Below are 21,353 nucleotides of genomic sequence, written 5' to 3'. Positions count from 1 at the left end.
CTTTCCAGCCCTTGATGTTAGCTAGCATGTAACTGTTGACAGAAAACTAAAATCTCACCTCCTGTTCTCCAAGAAGATTAGAAACATGTTGACCGCATCTCCTCACTCATACAGACTTTAACCTTCTGCTTTTGTTTTTTTCTCACTGCAGCATGTTCTTACATTAAGTTGTTGCACCATGCTAAACTCTTTTTTTTTCAGATCCAGGCCCCCAGAGCGACCAGACTTTGAGGCCAGTTTTGACAGTGGCCAAGTCATGAGACACTCAGCCCCCAAAAGAACCTTGCATTATTAGCGAAAGTGTCTGTAAAACGATGATTATTTATTATTTTACCAAACAACCCCCTCAAAATGCCCCGTCTAATTGTCATCATTTGAGCCATTAGCTTAAAATTAAAGAGTTACCCCTTTTTGTCTTGTTCAGTACCTTCATTTGCACGGATTCCTGCATCATTGGCAACTCTTCTTCAGTTAAAACCTGATCTTCACCTTTTCCACTTATAGACTGGTTCTTCTTCTCTCCCTGGTCAGTTTCATCGCTGTGGCTGTTCTCAGTCTCTGTGTGCACAATGGCATTAAAAAAATACTTTTACTTTAATTTTAGGAAAGTATCATAGCATATGAGACATTTTAGTCTAATATGAGGTATACAATAGTTTATAAATACAAGTACACAAACAACCACATTTCCCCTGTACAATACTGACATTTGGTCAAATAAAAGATAATCTACACAAGAATCTATTATTACTATTCCTATGAAAGCCAGTCAGAATAGCTTGAATTCTTGAAAAGAAAACAATTACTTTGTTACTTACTGTTTTTTTCCTGTCTCTTCACGTGAAAGTAGAGTAAAGAAAGTAGAATACAAAGAGCCAAAACAACCAAAACAACAGCCAAGCCAAGGGTAGTAAAAAAATTGGACTGATCAAAGAAAGAATCTGAAATGAGAAAACACAAAATAAAGTGAAAAAAATTGGATTTGCTTTGTAGAAAATCTGAGACTGTGAACACAAAGAGACTAATTATTCACTACCTGGAACATGTATCTGTGTCTCTCTGGTCTGGTTGGTGTGGTTCTGTTGGACTCTACAGGTGAAGCTGTTGCTGTGTCTCTTCTCCACTGTCACTCTGCTGCTGACAGTATAGAGGTCATCAGGACCTCTGACTGTCTCTGTAGGTCCAGCAGAGAGGAGGTTTCCCTCACCGTCCAGCCAGAACACCTCAGGTTCTGGATACCAGCCTGTAGAGTTACACTGTAGAACTACATGTCCACTGTTTTGGTCAATCCCAGAGAGACTGATGACAGGTGAGGAAACAGCCACTGAGTGAGCTAAAGAAAAAGTTTGAAGTTAATAATTGGCTGCATTTCAAAAAGTTCAATAACAAACTATTGAATCTTTTGAAGTTGGAGACGAGCACTTTAATAGCCCTGGTACAGCACCCCTTTGCCTCAGAGGCATTAGAGGGCATTTTATTATGTAGTCAAGTCAACATAAACATATATCCAATGTCCGCCTAGTCTTTCAATATAAAGCCTGGTGAAAGTGCTGGTTGCAATTTGGTTAGGTAAAGGCACCAACACCTATTAGTTAAGTTTAGCAAAAGATCACAATTTGGGTTTGAATAACTACGTCCTTAATCATATAAATAATCAATGATGTTAGGATGCTGCACCTTGTACTAAATGCACACATAAACTAAGGAATATCACATCCCTCTATTTCAAACTTTTATATATCATACTTATATATACTACCCTTAAAAAGCTTTAAACCTTCCTTTACGCCATGTTTGACAACATGTTTATCCTTTAGAAATGTCTCACTGTTGTTGTGAACCACAGATGAAGTCTTTTATTGTGGATTTCAAAATGGACTCTGAACTGAATTCAGTTTCCCAGAACTCCCCAGTCCTCACACCTAGGTGCATATTCAGCTTTGAGCTACTATTGATCAAGACGACAGACCCCCCTCTGATTAGAACTTCTTTGTTCTTTCTCTTCTCCACCTCTCTCCCCTAATAACCATTAATTATTATTGATAGCCAATTTTAACCCAGAACTCCCTATTAATGTTGCATGAAGCACTACATAATGGTGCCTCGTGTGAGGAAGTGTGCAACACTGGATACACAGCACACTGAACCTATAACTAAGTACACATACATCACTGTATGTATCTACTTACCAACAACAAGCTCAACAATAGAATCGGTATTCATATCTGGAATGTAGCATTTGTATCTTCCCCCATCTGAAGTTTTCACTTTGGAGAGTTTCAGTGAAATGTTTCCATGCTTCAGTTCACCAATCAACAGTGATGTTCTTCCCTCATATGATGGATTTTTTACATTTACATGGTCCTGGCCAGCACGCCACACAAAGACAAATCTAGGTTTCAGGTCAGGTCTTGTCCACTCCAGTGTCTTGCCTGCAACATCCACTGCAGGTTCTAAATGACATGGCAAGATGATGTCATCGCTGGCTCTTGCCACTACTGGCTGAGTTGGGCTAATTAGCTTAAACTGACCTGGAAGGGAAAAACAATCATTTAATTGCTTGTTCGACTATTCTGTCATGAAGTTTTTCTCCATTTCTTTCTTTCAGAGTTTGCATACATTTGGCATACATTTCAGCACATTACCACTACACATGATCTCTAGCAGGGCATAAGAGACTAAATTCAATTATAAATATGGAATATAATATATGCAATAAAAGATAATTGTTTGAGTTAGTACATTTACATTCAGTTTCATTACTCATACCCCATCACATGATACAATTGACATACATCAGCTTACTTACATAAACCAATTACTCTTGGTCACAAACAGAACACAAACCCTGGTCTCTGGGATTAATGTCCAGTGTATGACTCATCCAAATAACCCCTGACCTTGACTTCTGTTGATCTTTATACCACTACAGGGTTGCTTTAAAAAAGGGGATGCTAGAGTGGTGAATAGTCTGAATCACAGTGTTTGTTTACAATAACTTCCAGCTAAAAAAAATTGCTGCATCACGTGTTAAGCTTACATACAATTACTTAACACAAATACTATGTTGAAAACCTATTTCACTCGTTGGGACACAGCCACAAGAAAGTTTCTGAGTTAACATCAAACTACCAGTTAGTCCAAGATGCACTATTGTGAAGATATCAAAGATGTGAGCAACACAGAACATGAAATAAGCACAGAAAAAATGCCTGATAGGTCAGACATTCATGTTTACTATATATTTTTGTATGTTATGGTTACAGCTGAAAATAACAACAAAATAAACACATTTGCTAATATCACATATCTTCATGAAGCAAACCAACCGCTAAAATGTCCTTGTGGAACTGCTGTGCCTGTGTAACTCTTACAGATATCAGAAAGAAGCTGATAGCAACTTCCATAATCAGCTCTTGAAAAAAAAGTGTTAATGAGGAAGACTTTTTGAATAACTTTTAAAGCTCTTCTGGATGTCATATAGTGAGGATTTTATCTGCTGCTTTTTACCCAAATAGCACATATGTGTCTTGCAGACCTCAGCCAGACAAATAGATGTTACCCTGGAAAGACATAGCATGGGAAGCATTTGCTGATTGGCAAGCCATCAGCAAGATGTCTCTTTGGTTGAAGAACATCTTGCCCATTAGCAAAAGCTCCTTATACCATGTCTTTCCAACTAGGAAAACTTGTCCACAGGCAAATCGATTGAAATTAATTGCCTATTTTTAGATGGTTTACCAGCATTTAAAACTGCACATACAAGCTTATTTTGGTGTAAAAGTGATATCACCTCTTCACTATGAGCAACACCTTTCGTTTTAGACATAGTCATTTGGTATTTGTTTAATTTACATTACGACAATATTACATTATATTAATAGGTGACTATAGGTACCAGGCTGATTAACATTGTTCAGTTAACCTTTACAAGTGTAAAATCGGACGCTACATTGTGTTAGTATTGCCAGAGGGTGTCACATTCAGGTCAATAAACCCTTCTATGTTGATTGTTGAACTTGAAATTTCCATGTTATGCTTTTAGCAGTTGCAATAATAAACATATATTTGCATCAAGCAAACATATTTGTCCTCTCCCATGTTGATTTGATTATTAAAGAAAATAACACTTTAAGGTACATTTAGAAAAGATAGAAAATGTGAGATTAATGTGCAATTAATCATGAGTTAACTAATTAATTAGTACTTAATTAAATATTTAAATCGATTGACAGTCCTAGAAAATATTGATTGTAGCTGCTTTTCATGTTATACAAATTCATTTGTGTGCAGATTACCTCTACAAAAGGATGCTAGGAGAAGATGGACAACCAGAACACTAATGGTTCTGAGTGGAGGTAGTACAGCCATCTGAAGCATCCTGCAGTTCTGAAAATGATAATACAAGAACACCATCACAGCATGGAAAAGACACCTTTAAACAGGTAGCAAGGTCAAAAAAAGCAGTCCAGTCATAGAAGGACTCAATCCCAAGCAAACTTGGAAATGAAAAATATCTTGTCAGTCTCAGTCTGGTTTGTTAACCCTCCCTTTTCTGGGTTACTGCTTGCCCTGTGGCAGACAAACAACATTGTGTAGTGAGGTTTAAAGGGAACTGTACTGTACTGCTAATGGTTTCATAGTTCTATGTCCATTACAATTTGCAATCAACATTTACTTTTTTTAATTTAACACTGAAACAGAAATTATTGCCAAGTTAATTTTTTTCTTTTTTTACAATTAGCTTCATTAAACAAAAACATTTACTGCCATTCTCTATGTGTATAGGTATACAATATCAATGCAATAAATTTCCAATCACATAATTTTCCCACTTTGAATTTAAAATACGGTTTTGTGAAAACACCCTTACAGGACATTGTTCAGATATAAAAATACTACAGATATGTTAAACAGTTGAAGTGGTCTTAAATAGTGATGACTCGCTTAGCAGCTGTCTCAACTCAATGCCAAACCGCCATCGTACACCATCACCCCCCTCTTCCTGATATGAATGTCTGCTCATATTAATGTTATGTGAATGTGATTGCACACATATTGTGGAAATGATATGTATGAAAGTATCCAGGGTTTAAAGAAATGCATAGTATAACGCCAACATGTCTGCCCTCAGGCTTTGCTGCAGTAATACTTTCACTTTTGCCAAAACAGACAAACCTAGAGATGTGTTATACCTGGTTTTGAGTTAGCCAATGCTATTTTTGGCTTGGAAAAGACTCTTCCCTGTACATTTTTTATAAACGTTCTGATGCTGCCAGAATCACTGATGATGATTTAGTCTACGACAGAAGCCTTTCAATGATACAAAGTCCATGTCAGTTCATGTGAGGCAACAGACTCCATATATCAAACAGTTTGAAGACAAACTCCTCAAGCTTTAAAATGTACTTATAATCTGTTATAATCTATGTATGTGGTCTTAATGTATCAGGTACTTATATTCTAGAAGGTGATCATGTCTTTGAAAATAGAAAGTTGAACATGTAAAATATGTATAAATAAAGCAAGGCGACATACCTGAAGTATGATGTCTCAGTTCACCGGACTGCACGCCCAGAGTGGGTAAATCATTGATAGGCTGTGGCCTTATCTCACATTGTTTTATCATCTTAGATTTAGCAACAAATTCAAATTATGTAGGACTTTGAAGTAAAGGTTTCTCCATACATTTATTTTTCTTATTATGATTGTATGTAGCATGGAAGAATTAACAATCAATATCAAAAGTAACGGCACATCAAAGGTAATCAAATGTAAAGTTTAAGGAAAAGCAAATTAGAGGCAAAAAAAGTAAATTAAAAAACTTAACTGTAAAGTCTATCTTCCATACTAAGCTCAATTTCATTTTGAGTGTCTTTCCCACACACAACTTTACCTTGAACAGATAACTGATCACATGTGAGAAACCTAAAGACCATTTTCCACAATTTTTGTGAGTTCTGATGATTTTATTGTGGTTTGAGTATACAACCCACCTGCATAAAGAGGCGTTCTGATGTAAACTGTGGCTAAAGTTCTGAGTCTAGTCTGACCCCTCTCAGGGATGTTCAGGGATGAGATCCCTGTAGAGAGTGTTTACCCCGTTGGCCTGGCACATCAACTGTAGCTCTGTGGCCGATGATATTTTGACCACACACTCTGTGTTAGGTTGAAGCCAGCCTCATACATGTAGATGTTGTGCGGTTCACTTGTTTCCAGTTCCATTACATGCATATCCAGAAGACACAAAAAGAGTTTTATGAATTACACGCATTTTCATGTTGGACAAGATACAGTTACATCAAATGTATACGGCACATATCTCATCTTATTTCATACAGCCATAGCAAATGTGTAAAGGTAACACTTACTGTACTGTATATCACTATACGATGTTGTGCTGTTTACTGTGAGGTACAGTTACTGCATGCTCATTCATGTTTTACCTGTACATACTGGTAGTGCAGCTCCTTCACTCTTCATCATTTCTTTCAAATGGAACAGTGTACACCTGCTTCATATTCATTTGGTGTCCTTTCAGCACCCTGTCAGTGGTTGAGATGCTGACTGTTTGAATGTTTTCAAAGATGCTGTTGTCCTCTATACTGGCACTCTTTACCTTCCTTAGTCTTATGGCATTGTTGTCTAACAACCATGGTGCAAATAGCCTCCTCCTGTTTAGGAGTGAATTCCTTGTCCTTCCATTGTCAGACAATGTAACATTGTGTTGTGCTCCGACTATATATATACTTTCCAGTTGATGGTTCATGAGATGCACCTTTGAGCTATTTCAGAAAACTGGTTGACAAGCATTTGCAACTTGTTCAAAGAAGAAATGAGAAGTGACACAATGATGTGAAGATTGAACAAGTAGTTTTGAGAATTAACATTCTGATCAGAGAAATGTACAAAAGTGACTCTGTGAAACTGTAATTTAAATGATTTGAGGTCATATCGGAGGGCATCATTTAAAAACAACTGATATGTTTATTTTCCCCGAACATCATAATATTTTTTTGTTGTTAAATATACGGTATATTTAAATTTTCAGCGCTGCACGATGCCTCACCAGACGGACAGGCCTGACCTGGAATTCTTTGATTTTCCATCACGCTGTTGTCTTCCTTCTCCTAACACACTCTCATGAAGGTAACTTATACATTAATATTATGATGAAAGGTCATTGTTGTCGAACTGATAGTGGAAAAATGATTTAATACCTATCACTCTATGTATGAAAAAAGTATAAAGTCTTTTAAATATGAATTGTAATTTTAGTGCACAGACTGAGGTTTGAATGAATTGAGCTCACAGCAGTTTGTCCACAGTGGGGAGCCACACTCCCACTGTAGATAAGCTGAGTGGTGAAAATGAAAGTGAAAGCATCCCTCTCGTTTATTGCCTGATAGGGCTTGTTTGACTTTGGGAGGTCAGTTAGATAACAGATAAAGTCTGGGTTGTATTTAGAGTACAATGGAAGGGCACAGGTTTATCATTAACTCGTTCACATTAGAGTGATCACAGGTGCCGGTGTTCTTTTTCAATCTGGTTGATCAGCGTTCAACGCATGTGTTAATTGTTCATTGAAAACAAATGATTGTTGTATTTTTAGCCATGCTGACAGTGTAGGTGCTGAGTGTTCTACAAATAAGTTCCAGAGAGAATTATCTAAAAACAGTGACACTGACATTTGGTGCTGATATTCATGGTTCCCATAGGATACATTTTAACTACTGTGGTCCCTGACTTTAATCTGGAGCCACCAGCCGGTCAAAGTTTCACTTATCCTAAAATCTTTACATTTAGTTGAAAGATCAAACACTTGTACGGTCCCCAGATATGATATAATAATAAACATATAATAAACACAAGGAGCATCAACATGTGGCTGACATGTCAAATTTCTTAACAGCCTCTGAAAGGATTGCAATAAACTGTAGTTCAGACATTCACACTCACCTCTGGATGAATTGTAGTAACTCTGACCCTGTGACTTTTCATCTAGCGCTATCATCAGGTCAAAACTGAATCTGTCCTATGCCTGGTTTATGACATGTGCATCAGCCTTAACTGAACTTCACAGTAGATGTTAGCAAGCTAAGAATCTTAACTAAGATGGTGTTTAGCATTAGAATTGTCATGTGAGCATGTTGGCACATTGATATTAGCATTTAACCTCAAAGCATATAGTAGACAAGAGATGGGAATCACAGAGTAACTCACGATGCGATACAATTCACGATGTGTTGGCCATGATAATGATAATACCATGATACAGCGATTCTGCAATAATCTATACATTGCAAGACAATCATCTAATTATACATCAATATATCTTTCTAACTGAAGAATACAAAATACACAAAAAAAGGCGAAGTGCAGGAATTATGTTTCTTCACTGCATTGTGGTGTCAGAACATACGATAGAAAAAGTGAATCTATTGAAATGGAATGTTGTGCAGGATAGCACAATGCCCATGTTTATTCTGGTGATTAGGTAAAGTATGGGATGCTAAAACATATTATTTTCTTCAGGTCAGTGTCAGGGGAATGGTCAGTCTTCTGAGCTGATAGGGGCATTGCTCGGTGAGAGCATCACTCTACCATGCCATGTGCGTCCTGCCAAGGATGCAATTAAAATACTGTTGGAGTGGACGAGGCCCGACCTGGACCCCAGATTTGTCCATGTGAGGCGTGATGGTGACGACCGGCTTTTTGATCAACACTCATCGTACAAGGGGAGAACATCAGTGTCCATCAATGGACTGAGACGGGGCGACATGTCCCTGAAACTCTCCAAAGTTACGTTTTCTGATCAGGGAACTTACAGATGCTTCGTTCCAGGATTTGAAATAGATACTAGTGTTAAGCTTGTTGTTGGTAAGCCAGCAAACATGTTGAGCATGCTTTTTCAAATGATTTCTCATCATCTGCACAGTTTTGTTCAGTGTTCTTATATTTAATCATGCGTATTACAGTCTGAGTTTTCTCTTTCTTATTAGCAAACGTTTTCATTGAGATAACCAACGTCAGTCGTGGAGTTCTCCAGTGTGAGTCTACAGGCTGGGGTCCAGAACCTGAGGTGTTCTGGCTGGACGGTGAGGGAAACCTCCTCTCTGCTGGACCTACAGAGACAGTCAGAGGTCCTGATGACCTCTATACTGTCAGCAGCAGAGTGACTGTGGAGAAGAGACACAGCAACAGCTTTGCCTGTAGAGTCCAACAGAACAGCACCAACCAGACCAGAGAGACACACATACATGTTCCAGGTATAATTAAGTTCTTTATGGATGATATGATAACTGTTGAGCGTCACACAGCTGTGGTCTGGTTGAAATAAATATGTTGTTCTGTGTTTTAATGTTTCAGATGATTTCTTCAAAGAGCCGTCAGGTTCTGGCTCATCTGTTGCTGCCGTCATCTTTGCACTCGCTGGCGTCACGTCAGTTCTTGCAGCTTGCTTTGTTTTCTGGAAACGAAAACAAAAGAGAAACAGTAAGCCAGTCTGATGTTACAGCATTGCATCTTAACATCAATATAACAACAAAAACGCTCAATCAGACAATGACCAAGACAAATGTAAAGTAAGGTTGTCTGGAAAAATGACAATCAAGCATGTTCTCATTCCCAATGTGTCAAATACAACAGCCTGATCAATAGGGGTGGGAAAACTAATCGATTCCCTTAGATGCATTGCGATGTGGACGTGGATGATTCTGAATCGATTCACAAATGTCAAAAATCGATTTTCTAAATGTTAATTGACAACGTAATGTTGATGGAACGTAAGAGGCGAAACTGGGAAGTGTGGAAGTGCAGCGCCCTGACAGTCGATGGCGTGCACACAACAAACAACATGAGATGGCTGAGCGCAACATTCAGCCAGCACCCTCTGCTTTAAAAGCAAGTGTGAGGAAGCATTTTGGTCTCTATGATGTTGAAGGGAAAACAGACCTGGACTAGACCCACACCATATGAAACTAAACTAAAATATTTTAGAAACACAACAAACATGAGAAACCACATTAAACATTTCTACCCAGAGGAGGAAGGAAAACAGTCGGTTGTAGTTGCCTGCAAGAGAACAATCGAGCAAGCCATACCAAATTTTCCGCCCAACTCGGAAAGGGTGAAGCGGATTACAAACTCTATTGTCACTTTTATAGCCGAGGACTTGCGTCCGTATTAAGGCGTCGAGAACCAGGGCTTTCACGCTATGTTGCGCACTTTGGAGCCGAGATACGACGCCCCATCTTGAAGATATTTCACTGACACAGCGACCCCAACACCCTACAACGAGACCAAAACCAAAGTCATGGAATATGATTAATCAATATGACTTCATTGCAGCCTTTTTCATATGTTTTGTATGAGAGCTGCTTTTTGTATTGCTTAGCTGTGACATCAATATGCTGTAAACAGATCTGCGGGTAAACTCGAGTCTTCAGTAGGTTTACTGCCCTCCACAGAGTCTATCAGTGCAGCCGCTTAGAAAACGTGACACAACATTGTGACTTTCCTTTCTGCAGATGTTTAAGATCTTTTTTTGGATGAAAACTGTATTTGAATGTAGTATACAGATTGATGATTGTCCTCATTGCATATTGGAAGTAGATTACGTATGAATCATTACAAATACTTTGCTTTGAAAGTACCAAGTAGTCACACAGTGAGAAAAAAGTAGGGAGTGATTAGCAAAATCAGATTGTATTATTACTATCATTATTATTATTATTATTATTATTATTATTATTGTTATTATTATTATTATTATTATCATTATTATTATTATTATTATTATTTTAAATCATGCATGGAAATGCACACAGAAAAATTGCTGCATCGAGATGCACAGATAATTGGTTTAGAATCAAATCGAATCATGGCCTGCTAAGAGATTCCCACCCCTACTAATCTATCACCTGAAGCTAGTTTGACGCTGTAGTTACCACTCAAAACTACCAGTCTAACAATAATATACAGAGTAAAACAATCCTAGCCAGGATGTGGCTGGGGTGGTTGGATGGAGTATGAAGACGGAAGGCAATCCCAGAGAAAGAATATAACAATGCAGATGCTTTGAGTCTGTATTCTTACCCAAAGTGAAGAAATTCAACAATCAGCTCTTCCTCCAGAATCACCTTCCTTACCTTTAAGTGGGTTGGATAACAGAGCAACCTTGTTTTATACCTTATCTTTCACAGTCTTTTTTTTTTAAAGTATTTCATGTTTTTATACAAACTTGGAACATTCTATGTCCTTCATTTATTTTGTATTTATTTATTTATCTATGCATTTCTATATTACTTCTCTATATGAGGCCATTATGTTTGGGTTTATATTATCCAACAGAGGGAGACGAGACCAAAATGTTGTGTGGTGATCAGGTTGTACTGCCACTTGTTGGTCGGTGCAGTACTGAGATACTCTGGTGGGATCATGTGTCGTGTTGTTCCTCAAACATGTGCACAAGATAAATTAAACAGGGAACATCTCATTTAAAAACAGTGCTACATTTAGTTTCATATACCCTTTCAAATGTAAATGTAAATATATGTATTTTTTTATTTATAAAGATCATAGATATTTAGGATTAGATCATTTTTACATTTTCACAGCAAAACTAAACTGATGAGTGTTTCTGCACACAGACTCCAAGACATATCATTCAGATGAAGAAACAACAGGAGGGAGTGATGCTTCAGAACAGGAGCACCTGATAGAAGCAGCAGAAGGTGAACTACTGAAGAATCAGAGCAAGGTGGACGAAGGAATTAACAGCAAATATGAACAAACAGGACAGTCAGGTCAGATAGAGGAGAAAAAACAGCCAGAAAGGTTCAGGAAGGAGGCAGAAAAAAATGTAGGAACAGGGTCTCAATATGTGATGGAGAATGGCTGCAACATGAGGTCCAGACAACAGAAGATTTGGACAACACAGAGAAAGAGACTAAATCAGTAAGTGAAGGTAGTTCAGATCAAGAAGAGACAGAAACACAAAAAGAGAAACCAGAGAAAGGTGAGGACACAGGACACCGAGAGGAGGGGACAAAGTCTGAAACAGAAGGTCAGAGTCTGATGGAAGGAGAGCAACAACAACCGGTCGAGGCGGGTGGGGAAGCAAACACTGATCCTCACAAGACAGAAAATAAAGAGCCAACACAAACTCAATCAGCAGGTCAGAGTCCAGCTGATGGAGGAAGACGAGGTGATCAAAGTCCAGCAGGAGAATGGACAAATCCTGGTTTGGAGGAAAAGAGAGAAGACACTAAAGATGGAGATGTAGGTGGAGGTGGAGGGGATAAAACAACAACTACTAAAGAAAACTCAACACCTCAGTCTCCAGTGGATGAACAAACAGGTCAGCTCAAAGACACAGACGGACAGAATACTGTGGACCAAAATGATAAAAACCAGGAAGCAGAAAAATCTACAGATAATGTAACAGCAGGTCAGAGACAGAATGCAGCACAAACACAATATGAAGACAATGCAGACAAAGAGAGACAATCTGACGACGACACTGACTCTGCGAGTGACAAAACAGAATCTCCATCTTCAGTAAATCAAAAAAAGACATAGACCTGCAAACTGATAAAAAACCAGGGGAGAATCCTGGGAGCAGCGACATGAATCAGACATCAGGAGACAATGCAACACCAGACCAGACCTCAGAAAAGGATGGAAAGAGAGGTGAGGAGAAAAAAGAAGATGGTAACAGTCAGAGAGTGAATTATCATAAGAATGGAGGAGATGACACTGATGCTTTAAGTAACAAACCAGGTTCTCAGGATGGGTCAGATAGAGGACAAAAGCAGGTGGATGAAGACAGAAAGTCAGATGCTGGATCATCAATTTAGTGTTAAGAGTGATTTACAGCAGAAACATAGAAACACATCACTGATAGACCAGGACACAGAGATGAAAACCTGCAGAACTAAAGGAAGCATCAATCAGGGTAGAAGGACAAAGACAAGATGAACGAGCTGTAAAAATAAAAAAAAAAAAGACTTCACAATATAACTGACATAATATTCTGGCAGCCAGGGCACCAAAAATAGTGTAAAGGAACAGAAAATATCTCACTAAACACAGTGCATGTGTCACAGTCAGGTAGTTTTTTATGTTTTTTAAAGACATTGCTAGAAATGTTAATGAACATAGTTTATCCCACTTCTTTATTTCCAAAATATTTGTCAATTAGCAAACAATTGCAAAACTTCTGCAGTGTTACGAATGTTTATAACAATGAACTATAAACGGAGGACTGTAGGTGATAATAATGAGTGATTGAGTTATTTCAACATGTACAGTTATTCTAACAGTGATGCACAGTGTAAAATAACACTACACTGTAGAATGATGAAGGATACCTGCAGGGTTCAGGTGTGCAGGAGTCGCCAACAGTGCTCAGGTCAATTCAACCACCTGTAGATCATTAACATTAACTACACATAATAATCTTATACAGCAGTACAACAGTTCTATGAAGCTGACATTTATGATGACCATGATTTTCAGTTATTTTGGTATAGAGAATAAGTGTTGCTGCTGTACTGAACTGCTTTTGAATCAAAGGTGTTCCTGTTTTGTTGTCCTTTACATTTATGCATTTATGTATTTATTTATGATATGAATGATGACCTCAGTGATCCACATGGAACTGAATTTACACATCTACAAAAATGTCAAAATGTAACATTATGAGTCCAGTGATTAGCTTTGGTATTTTTTTTCTTACATAAAAAAATACCAAAGCTAATCATTACTGCATCCCGTCATCCCTTCCCGCACAGGCAGCCAAAACCTACTACTACAAAAAGGTACATTGTTCCAATTCTTAAATTATCTACCATAAGCTCCACCAAACGGCCAGTCACTGGAAACTGCTCCAATGAGCTTAAAACCCTCAAATTTGGTTTTATCAATATTAGATCACTGTCAACCAAAGCCTTACTGATTAATAATTTGATCACTGAGCATAAGCTGGACATGATTGGCTTATGTGAAACATGGCTGACACCTAATACCTTTCTGCCATTAAATGAAGCCTCTCCTCCTGACTATAACTACGCCCATGTTGCTCGGGCCTCTAAACAGGGGGGAGGTGTTGCTTTAATCTACAAATCTATTCTTAACCAAAGCTCCAACCAGGATATTGAATTTACTTCATTTGAGGCTATGGTTTTAAAACCATCCTCATCAAATAGTAACAGCCTTGTCCAGGGAACAGGCTTCACCTGGTTGTACTGTACAGACCTCTTACTCCCAGTTCCTAGAAGAATTTGGTGAATTTATTGCAGATCTTGTGACTCGTTCAGATAAAATCCTAATCATTGGGGATTTCAATATTCACTTAAATAAGCCCTCTGTCCCTCTAGGGAAAGCTTTTTTGAGACTTCTTGATATTTCCAACTTTATTCAGCTTTTCCATGAACCCACTCATTCCAGCGGAAACACTCTGGATTTGATAATTTCCCATGGAATTGATGTGTCAGCCCTGAACGTCGCTTCTGTCTCCTCTGCTGTGTCGGACCACTTTCTCATTACATTTGAAGCGTCATCAGCCCGTCTCTGTATCAGTGACACAAATGTTGTTACTTCTCGTCGTATCAGCCCGGCAATCACAGCGACGCTCAGTGATAAAGTGCCCGGGGTCCTGGCTCCCTTTGCGACTGTGACAAAACCTGTGGAAAGCCTCACGAATGAAGTGAATTCCATACTTGTTTCGCTCCTCGATTCTGTGGCACCGGTCTCTACCAGGACAAGACGACCAAAGAAATCTACTCCCTGGTTTACTGACGAAACCCGAGATCTCAAGCAGGCCTGCAGGAAAATGGAACGAGCGTGGCGTAAATCCAAACTGGAGGTTTTTCATCTTGCCTGGCATGATAGTGTACTAAACTATAAGCGTGCTCTAAATACTGCTAGAACTGCATATTTCTCCAGCCTAATAAACAATAATAAACACAATCCTAGATTTCTCTTTAACACTGTGGCTAAACTTACTCAAAAACCACAGTCGGTGAGCTGTGCACCCTTTAATGCAAATGATTTCTAAGATTTCATTTGCAATAAAATTGATGAGATCAGAATTAAAATTAACTCATCATCTCTGGCTTCCTCGTCAAACCTTGTCAAAAAATGTCCTGCTGCAGATTCTGAGTTAGTCTCAGCTCTAAACACTTTTGAAAATATCTCCCTTGAGATACTGTCTAAAATTGTCTCATCCTCTAAACCAATTACCTGCGTCCTGGACCCCTTTCCAGCAAAACTGTTTAAAGAACTATGGCCAACACTGGGACCTACAATGTTAAATATTTGCTGCTGCCTTGAAATACTGACTGATCTGGATCGTCACACCTCGGGCTCTGCTGGATCATTGCTCTCCTCTGCTTCACTATCTCCTCATATCTTTATTTCTGTAAATCTTGATGCCTCTCTCTGTCTATTACTAATTATGTTGTGTGGCCTGCCCTCTTCCAGGTCAACATGGTGGACAGGAGGTCGTCTGGCTCGGGCTCCACTTGGTGATGCCTCGTCCTGCTCGGTCGTCTCCTGGTTCCACTAACATTGCATAACTTGTATCAGATCTTCTGTTGATGTAACTTGTAAACTGTGAATAGTTGCTCTTTTCTGTACACGCGACATCTATTGCATGTCTGTCCGTCCTGGAAGAGGGATCCCTCCTCTGTGGCTCTTCCTGAGGTTTCTTCCATCGTTTTTTTTACCCTGTTAAAAGGTTTTTTTTCCATCAACATGTGAACTTTTTCCTCACTCGAATCAAGGGTCTAAGGACAGAGGATGTTGTTCACTGTACAGATTGTAAAGCCCACTGAGGCAATGTGATTGTGATTTTGGGCTATATAAATAAAATTGATTTGATTTATGATTTGATTTGATCCAGATAAATGCAAGAATGTTGTGTGATTGCAACAGATTGTAAACCTAAAGTGGACAATCTGTTTGTCATAGAAGGTCATAAAATTTTTTTTTCAAATGATTTATGACGAGTTTCCATCAGAGGAAACATTTGATCAGGTTTTTACCCCGTCAGCTTCTCCTGATTCCCCAATATTGTTATTTATTTAGTCCAGTTCATCTTATTATTGTATTTGTGTGTTGGTCATGTATTGTGACTCCATCAATATGAGATAAGGAATAATTTATAATAAACAAGAAATGTAAAAATAACACAAAACAACTCTTCAGGCACATCAGCAGTATTTATTTCGAGTTTGTGTCAGAATTGTATACAAAAATGTTCAACTCTGCATGACATAATCTTGCTGAATGTCATGTAAATAATCTTCTTGTAAGAACACAATAGAACATTTCAAAATGACAAAGAAGCTCCTGAATACTTCAGAACGCACTGCGTAATCATAAAAGATACTCATTTTCTTCATGATTGTAGGTAATCCAGTTTCTTACCTTTCCCCAGAAAGCAAAACCCGAAGTACAGGTGTCACAGGCTGGGTAACTAACAGAACAACGTACCAATCACAAAGAGTGTTGAAGCAAAAACATACAAAATGTATGGAAACTGTCCAAGAGAAGAATCTCAAATACACTCAACTCGGATTTTCACTCTAACAAAAAGTCAACCGATGGTGTCGATTCCCTGACACAGCTGTAAAGTGAACACAGTAAATAAATTAACTATCAGTTCTCATCAAGTGAAATTAGGATCTCATAATATGTCCACATGCAACAGTTAACCGACTGGTGTCTCTCTTCTTTGTTCCCTGAGCTCGCTGTGAATCAGACTGAGGTTTCTTTTCACTCTCATCACTCTGAACACTGACTTTGTCTCTGTTTGCTGAAATAATTATTTTATCATTCAACATTTCTGTGTCCTTTGTTAACTCCCTGTTGTGACTTTTAGGTTTTGTGTCCTGTGAAGGATTCATAAGTTGTTCTGTTCTCTGCACTCTTTCTGATGGCAGCTTGTTATCCTCCTGTTTCTCTGAAGCATTGTTCTGCACACTGATTTCTCTCTGGTTTCCTTCATGTGTTGTTTTTGTCCCTTCACTGTATTTATGTCCATTTTCTCTCTTCTGCAAGTCTTCCAAAGGTATTTCCTCTGAGTTTTTAACTGCTGTTAAAGTTAAAGTCGTATTCTCTCCATGTTTGTCTTGATTCATTGTTGCTTCCTCTTTCTCATTTCTTCCACCTCCCATAAGATCCTGATGTTCAGATTTGTTCTTCTTCTTTTTTTCATCCTGTTTATTGTCTTCTGTGAACAGGAAACACACATGTTTGATTTATTCATGTATTTGGTTAATTAGTGTGTACACAGTATGTTGTTGTTTGTTTGTGTGTCTTCTCTGCTTCATCTCTGTCATCTACAATTTTCATGTATTTTCATGATGTTACACGAGTGAACAGAGGAAAAAAAGAGTTAAGTAAGTAGAGCTTAAGATGCAACAGTGCAAAGAAGAAAGATGAGAAGGGAGAAAAACAGACTCACTATTTTTCTTTTGTCTCAATTTCCACACAACAAAGACTGCAGCAGAAATAAACATGATGCAAACAGCCAAACCAGTAATGATGGGAACAGAACTGGACTGGACCGCAAAGAAATCATCTGGAATGACAAAAAACACATAACATTATTGAAAACTAGACTTCGACTGTTTGAAACTTAAACAGTGATCACATCATGAAAGTAATAATGTCTACCTGGAACATGTATGAGTGTCTCTCTGATCTGGTTGGTGCTGTTCTGTTGGACTCTACAGGTGAAGCTGTTGCTGTGTCTCTTCTCCACAGTCACTCTGCTGCTGACAGTATAGAGGTCATCAGGACCTCTGACTGTCTCTGTAGGTCCAGCAGAGAGGAGGTTTCCCTCACCGTCCAGCCAGATAACCTCAGGTTCTGGATACCAGCCTGTAGAGTTACACTGGAGAACTACTGCTCCATGACTGACTCTTTGAATACCCACTGTGGAAGATGTGGACACAGCACCTGATCGTGGAAATGTTTAATTATTGTTAATTTTTCCATGACCTCACTTTTAGCGGAAGTTTGAGTGAAAACATGTGTAAGACGTTGTGTTCTGGAATGCTTTTGTCCAAACAGAGCGACACCGACAAAAAAAGTAAGATGAAGTAAAACTTTTTGTTCACTTACTGACAATAAGCTCCACAAAAGTGTCTTTCTCCAACAGTGGAAGGAAGCATCTGTACTTTCCCTCATCAGAGGGTTTGACTTCAGACAGTTTAAGTGAAATGTCTCCAGACTTCAGTTTTTCACTAAACAGTGATGTTCTTCCTTTGAAGGAAGGATTCTGCAGATCCATCAGGTTCTCACCAGAATGCCACACATGGACAAATCTTGGGTTCAGGTCAGGTCTGGTCCATTCAAATGTAATGACAGCAGCATCAACGGCAGGTTCAAGGTGGCACGGCAAGGTGATGTCATCACCAACTGATGCTACGATTGGCTGAAGTTGACTAATGACTGCAGACTGACCCGGAGAAGAATACAATGGGTTTATTGGTCTTACAGTGAGAAATGTAATGAATAAGCACCATCTTCTCATATTCTGCTAAGAGGAAAACTGATTGAACAGAATGGTGAGGTGTGATAATATATAAGTTTTGTCCCTATCATGTTTTAAAAGCAGCATTTGTTAAAAAAAAATATGCTTAACTACATTTACCTCATTGTACTGGTATGCCTTCACTCACCAGTCAATTAATCATCAATAATTAATAACCAGAATCATTTTATTAAGAATATTATGATGTGGAATATTATTGTAATTGTTGTATGAATTCTTGAGTTAAGAGTCAAAAATGTGTCTTGTGAGCCACCAAATCGAATCACTTCATCTTTGAGTCATAGTTTGTGTCCAATTTAAATACATTTTGCTCAAGACATGCTTGAGATATCTTGACCACGGCTGTCGTGAAGGTATAAAAAGAGCTTGCACCAAAAAATGTAACTAACAACTGAGATTAAATTGATTTTTCATGTTCAATTATGACATTTTGTTTTCCCACCTTGATTATTTACGCTGATCTCAAACAGTCCCCCCTTTCCGCTGCCTAAAACCCTTCGTCTGAGCCCTTTAGGCACTCAAACTTTTCAACTGAAAGTGACAACCTAGCAATTAACTATAAAGCTTTACTTGCATAGATGTTTAGAGAGTTTTAAGTGTATTATCTGACTGTCAGACTGTCAAATTAAGGGGTCACAATATGAGGTTTTTGGTTTACTACGTTTACAGAATTGACATTTGGACAAACTTATTTAAACCCCAACCACATCCTAATCCTAAATATCACTGGTACATGTCAACAGTCATGTTGTTTTGGGAACCATCATATATGTCGTTTAGGGAGTCAACTTTGTTCAGTTGTCTAGTTACGAGGATGTGTTGGAGAACAGCACAGAACAGGATGAAGGTGGGTCATCTCAGTTACTTTGTTTGCTTTCTTTCTTTTCTTCACAGTCATTTACTACAAAATAAAACCTACACAAGATCTTTTTCACACACACATCTTACCTTCACAGGAGTCCGTCTTTAGAAGCAGGACAGTAGTGAGGTAGAAGACAATGGCAGTGAAAACACTGATTGGAGTTGACAGCAGAGAGTTCATCCTGGAGCTCTGAGCTGGAGATGAACACAAACCAGACATACAAATAAAAGACATTCTAAAGCAGAGGTATAAATGGAAAATGCAAATTGCAAAATAAAGCTGTGTTTGTCACATGTTTATTGATCAAGTATTGTAAAGAACAATGCATTACAACATGTTCATGGTCTCTTGCAATAAAGCACATATCAAATGATTTAATTTATACACACTGACTCAACACAACAGAGAAACTTTACATTAAAATTAAAATGTGTTTAAAACACTTAAAGCCATTGTTTTAGATACATTTATTTTTAATATGTTTTATGATAACATGCTATACAGCAGAGTACACAATAAGGTGTTATGTTACTATGTCTTAAAAACAATTCCAAAACTAGGACTTTGAAGTCATCCACCTTCGACTACTTTTAAAATTCAGAACGCACTTCTCACTTCTGTGTTCAAGCAGGAAGAACATAGCTGAGCATGATACAGTGTGACCTGTGTACATTATCCAACAATAAAACATCAGTTCATATTTTTTTTGCAACAAAAAAAAGTTGTGCTCCAGTTTCCATTTGCCTGACTGTCATGGAATCAGAGACATCACAGATTATTACATTTTCTATGAATTGGTTTGTGTGCCACAAAAGATTATGATACAAAAACAGATCAGATTTGTAGCTGCCATGTTTTGTTCTGGTGAAGTTATCACTCACGACTATCGAGTTTCAATTCAAACTTGTCAGGAGAAGTGTTTAACTTCTGTCATCTGCATTTCTTTTTTTCTTTGGAAATACAATGAAAGACAAAAGATGTACAAGAAACTATTGTAATTAGTTTACATGTAAGAAACACACATAATGAAATTAACTCAGAAAAGCTGACGTAACAGACTCTCTCCTGTCAGATAAACAAATCTGAACGGTCAAAGTCCGTTAACTGCTGTTTTGGAAACTCCCACTTCATTTCACAGTTAGACGATGATTTAACCCTTTGATGCACAATTCTCTGCAAACCTCTTCTGATGCACAAGACATTTACAAAATGACCCATATTCACCAATATTTTCTCTAAAAATCAATTTGCATGTTTGATTTATTTTACAGCATATTTTTAAATGTTTCTGTGTGTCTTCTGTCATATGACTCCATCAAGAGGAGACAGAATTAGACACCAAAGTCAAAGAGGTTTTGTTTTTTACCTTTTCTTCAACACATTGTTTTCTTGTCATCTACTTGTTTGTTTCAATTCTGATTCTCGCTGAGTCCCAGTCACTTCCAGAACCAAGTCAAGTAAAGAGCGGACTAAGACCAGAGCAGTTCTTTAAAATATGACTTTAGGATCGAAAGTCTGACATTGTATAGATGGAAACATTTCATTCACACGCAGCAACACAGAGGGAGTGGTTGACATTTTGGTTGATACTGGATCATCAATGTTTCACTGACAGTCGCTTGACAATCTGTATTTTTGAATATGTGTATAAAACTGTCTTAGTCTATCTTAAAATCTTGGATGTTATACTAGGACATGATTTTATATATATATATATATAACCTGAACCACCATTACGGATGATTAGATTTTGTGGATTATCTGTGGAAATAACTGCAATCTGTGCAAAGAGAAGTCAAATCAAAGTGATATTCTCCCTTGATATGTCCTCACACCAGCATGACTGTGCCTTTGGCTGGCTCCAGTGGTTGTAACCCGGATGGAAGGAAAGTCTGTCAGTTCACCTCTCATCGTCTAGATATT

The 21,353-nt window shown here is 38.1% G+C and overlaps 1 protein-coding gene and 1 long non-coding RNA gene across 2 annotated transcripts; both read right to left on the bottom strand.

The window, feature by feature from the left end:
• Positions 1-2,195: 2,195 nt before the first annotated feature.
• LOC115589893 (uncharacterized) lies at positions 2,196-5,585 on the bottom strand. Its single transcript, XR_003985630.1, has 3 exons — positions 5,539-5,585; positions 4,299-4,389; positions 2,196-2,531 (listed from the first exon to the last, which is right to left on the bottom strand). It is a non-coding gene; the product is annotated as an uncharacterized LOC115589893 (long non-coding RNA).
• Positions 5,586-9,443: 3,858 nt separating this feature from the next.
• LOC115589312 (butyrophilin subfamily 3 member A2-like) lies at positions 9,444-21,341 on the bottom strand. The gene is made up of 6 exons (XM_030430158.1): positions 21,266-21,341; positions 19,517-19,624; positions 18,136-18,477; positions 17,686-17,970; positions 17,474-17,590; positions 9,444-9,469 (listed from the first exon to the last, which is right to left on the bottom strand). Exons 1-6 carry the CDS (start codon positions 21,339-21,341, stop codon positions 9,444-9,446), a joined length of 954 nt encoding a protein of 317 aa, XP_030286018.1.
• Between the last annotated feature and the right edge of the window lie 12 nt (positions 21,342-21,353).

This window comes from Sparus aurata, chromosome 10, assembly GCF_900880675.1.
Source record: "Sparus aurata chromosome 10, fSpaAur1.1, whole genome shotgun sequence".
NCBI classification, from domain to species: domain Eukaryota; kingdom Metazoa; phylum Chordata; class Actinopteri; order Spariformes; family Sparidae; genus Sparus; species Sparus aurata.
This window is presented reverse-complemented; position numbering and strand designations above follow the sequence as displayed.

Bases quoted from the DNA above. Each gene is read 5' to 3' on its own strand.
- LOC115589312 (XM_030430158.1), bottom strand. From the start codon at position 21,341: ATGAGAGGTGAACTGACAGACTTTCCTTCCATCCGGGTTACAACCACT. The intron at 18,478-19,516 runs GTAAGATGTGTG...ATTCTTCTCCGG, and splicing joins AAAGACGGACTCCTGTGAAG to GTCAGTCTGCAGTCATTAGT. The intron at 17,971-18,135 runs GTAAGTGAACAA...TTCCACGATCAG, and splicing joins TTTTGTGGAGCTTATTGTCA to GTGCTGTGTCCACATCTTCC.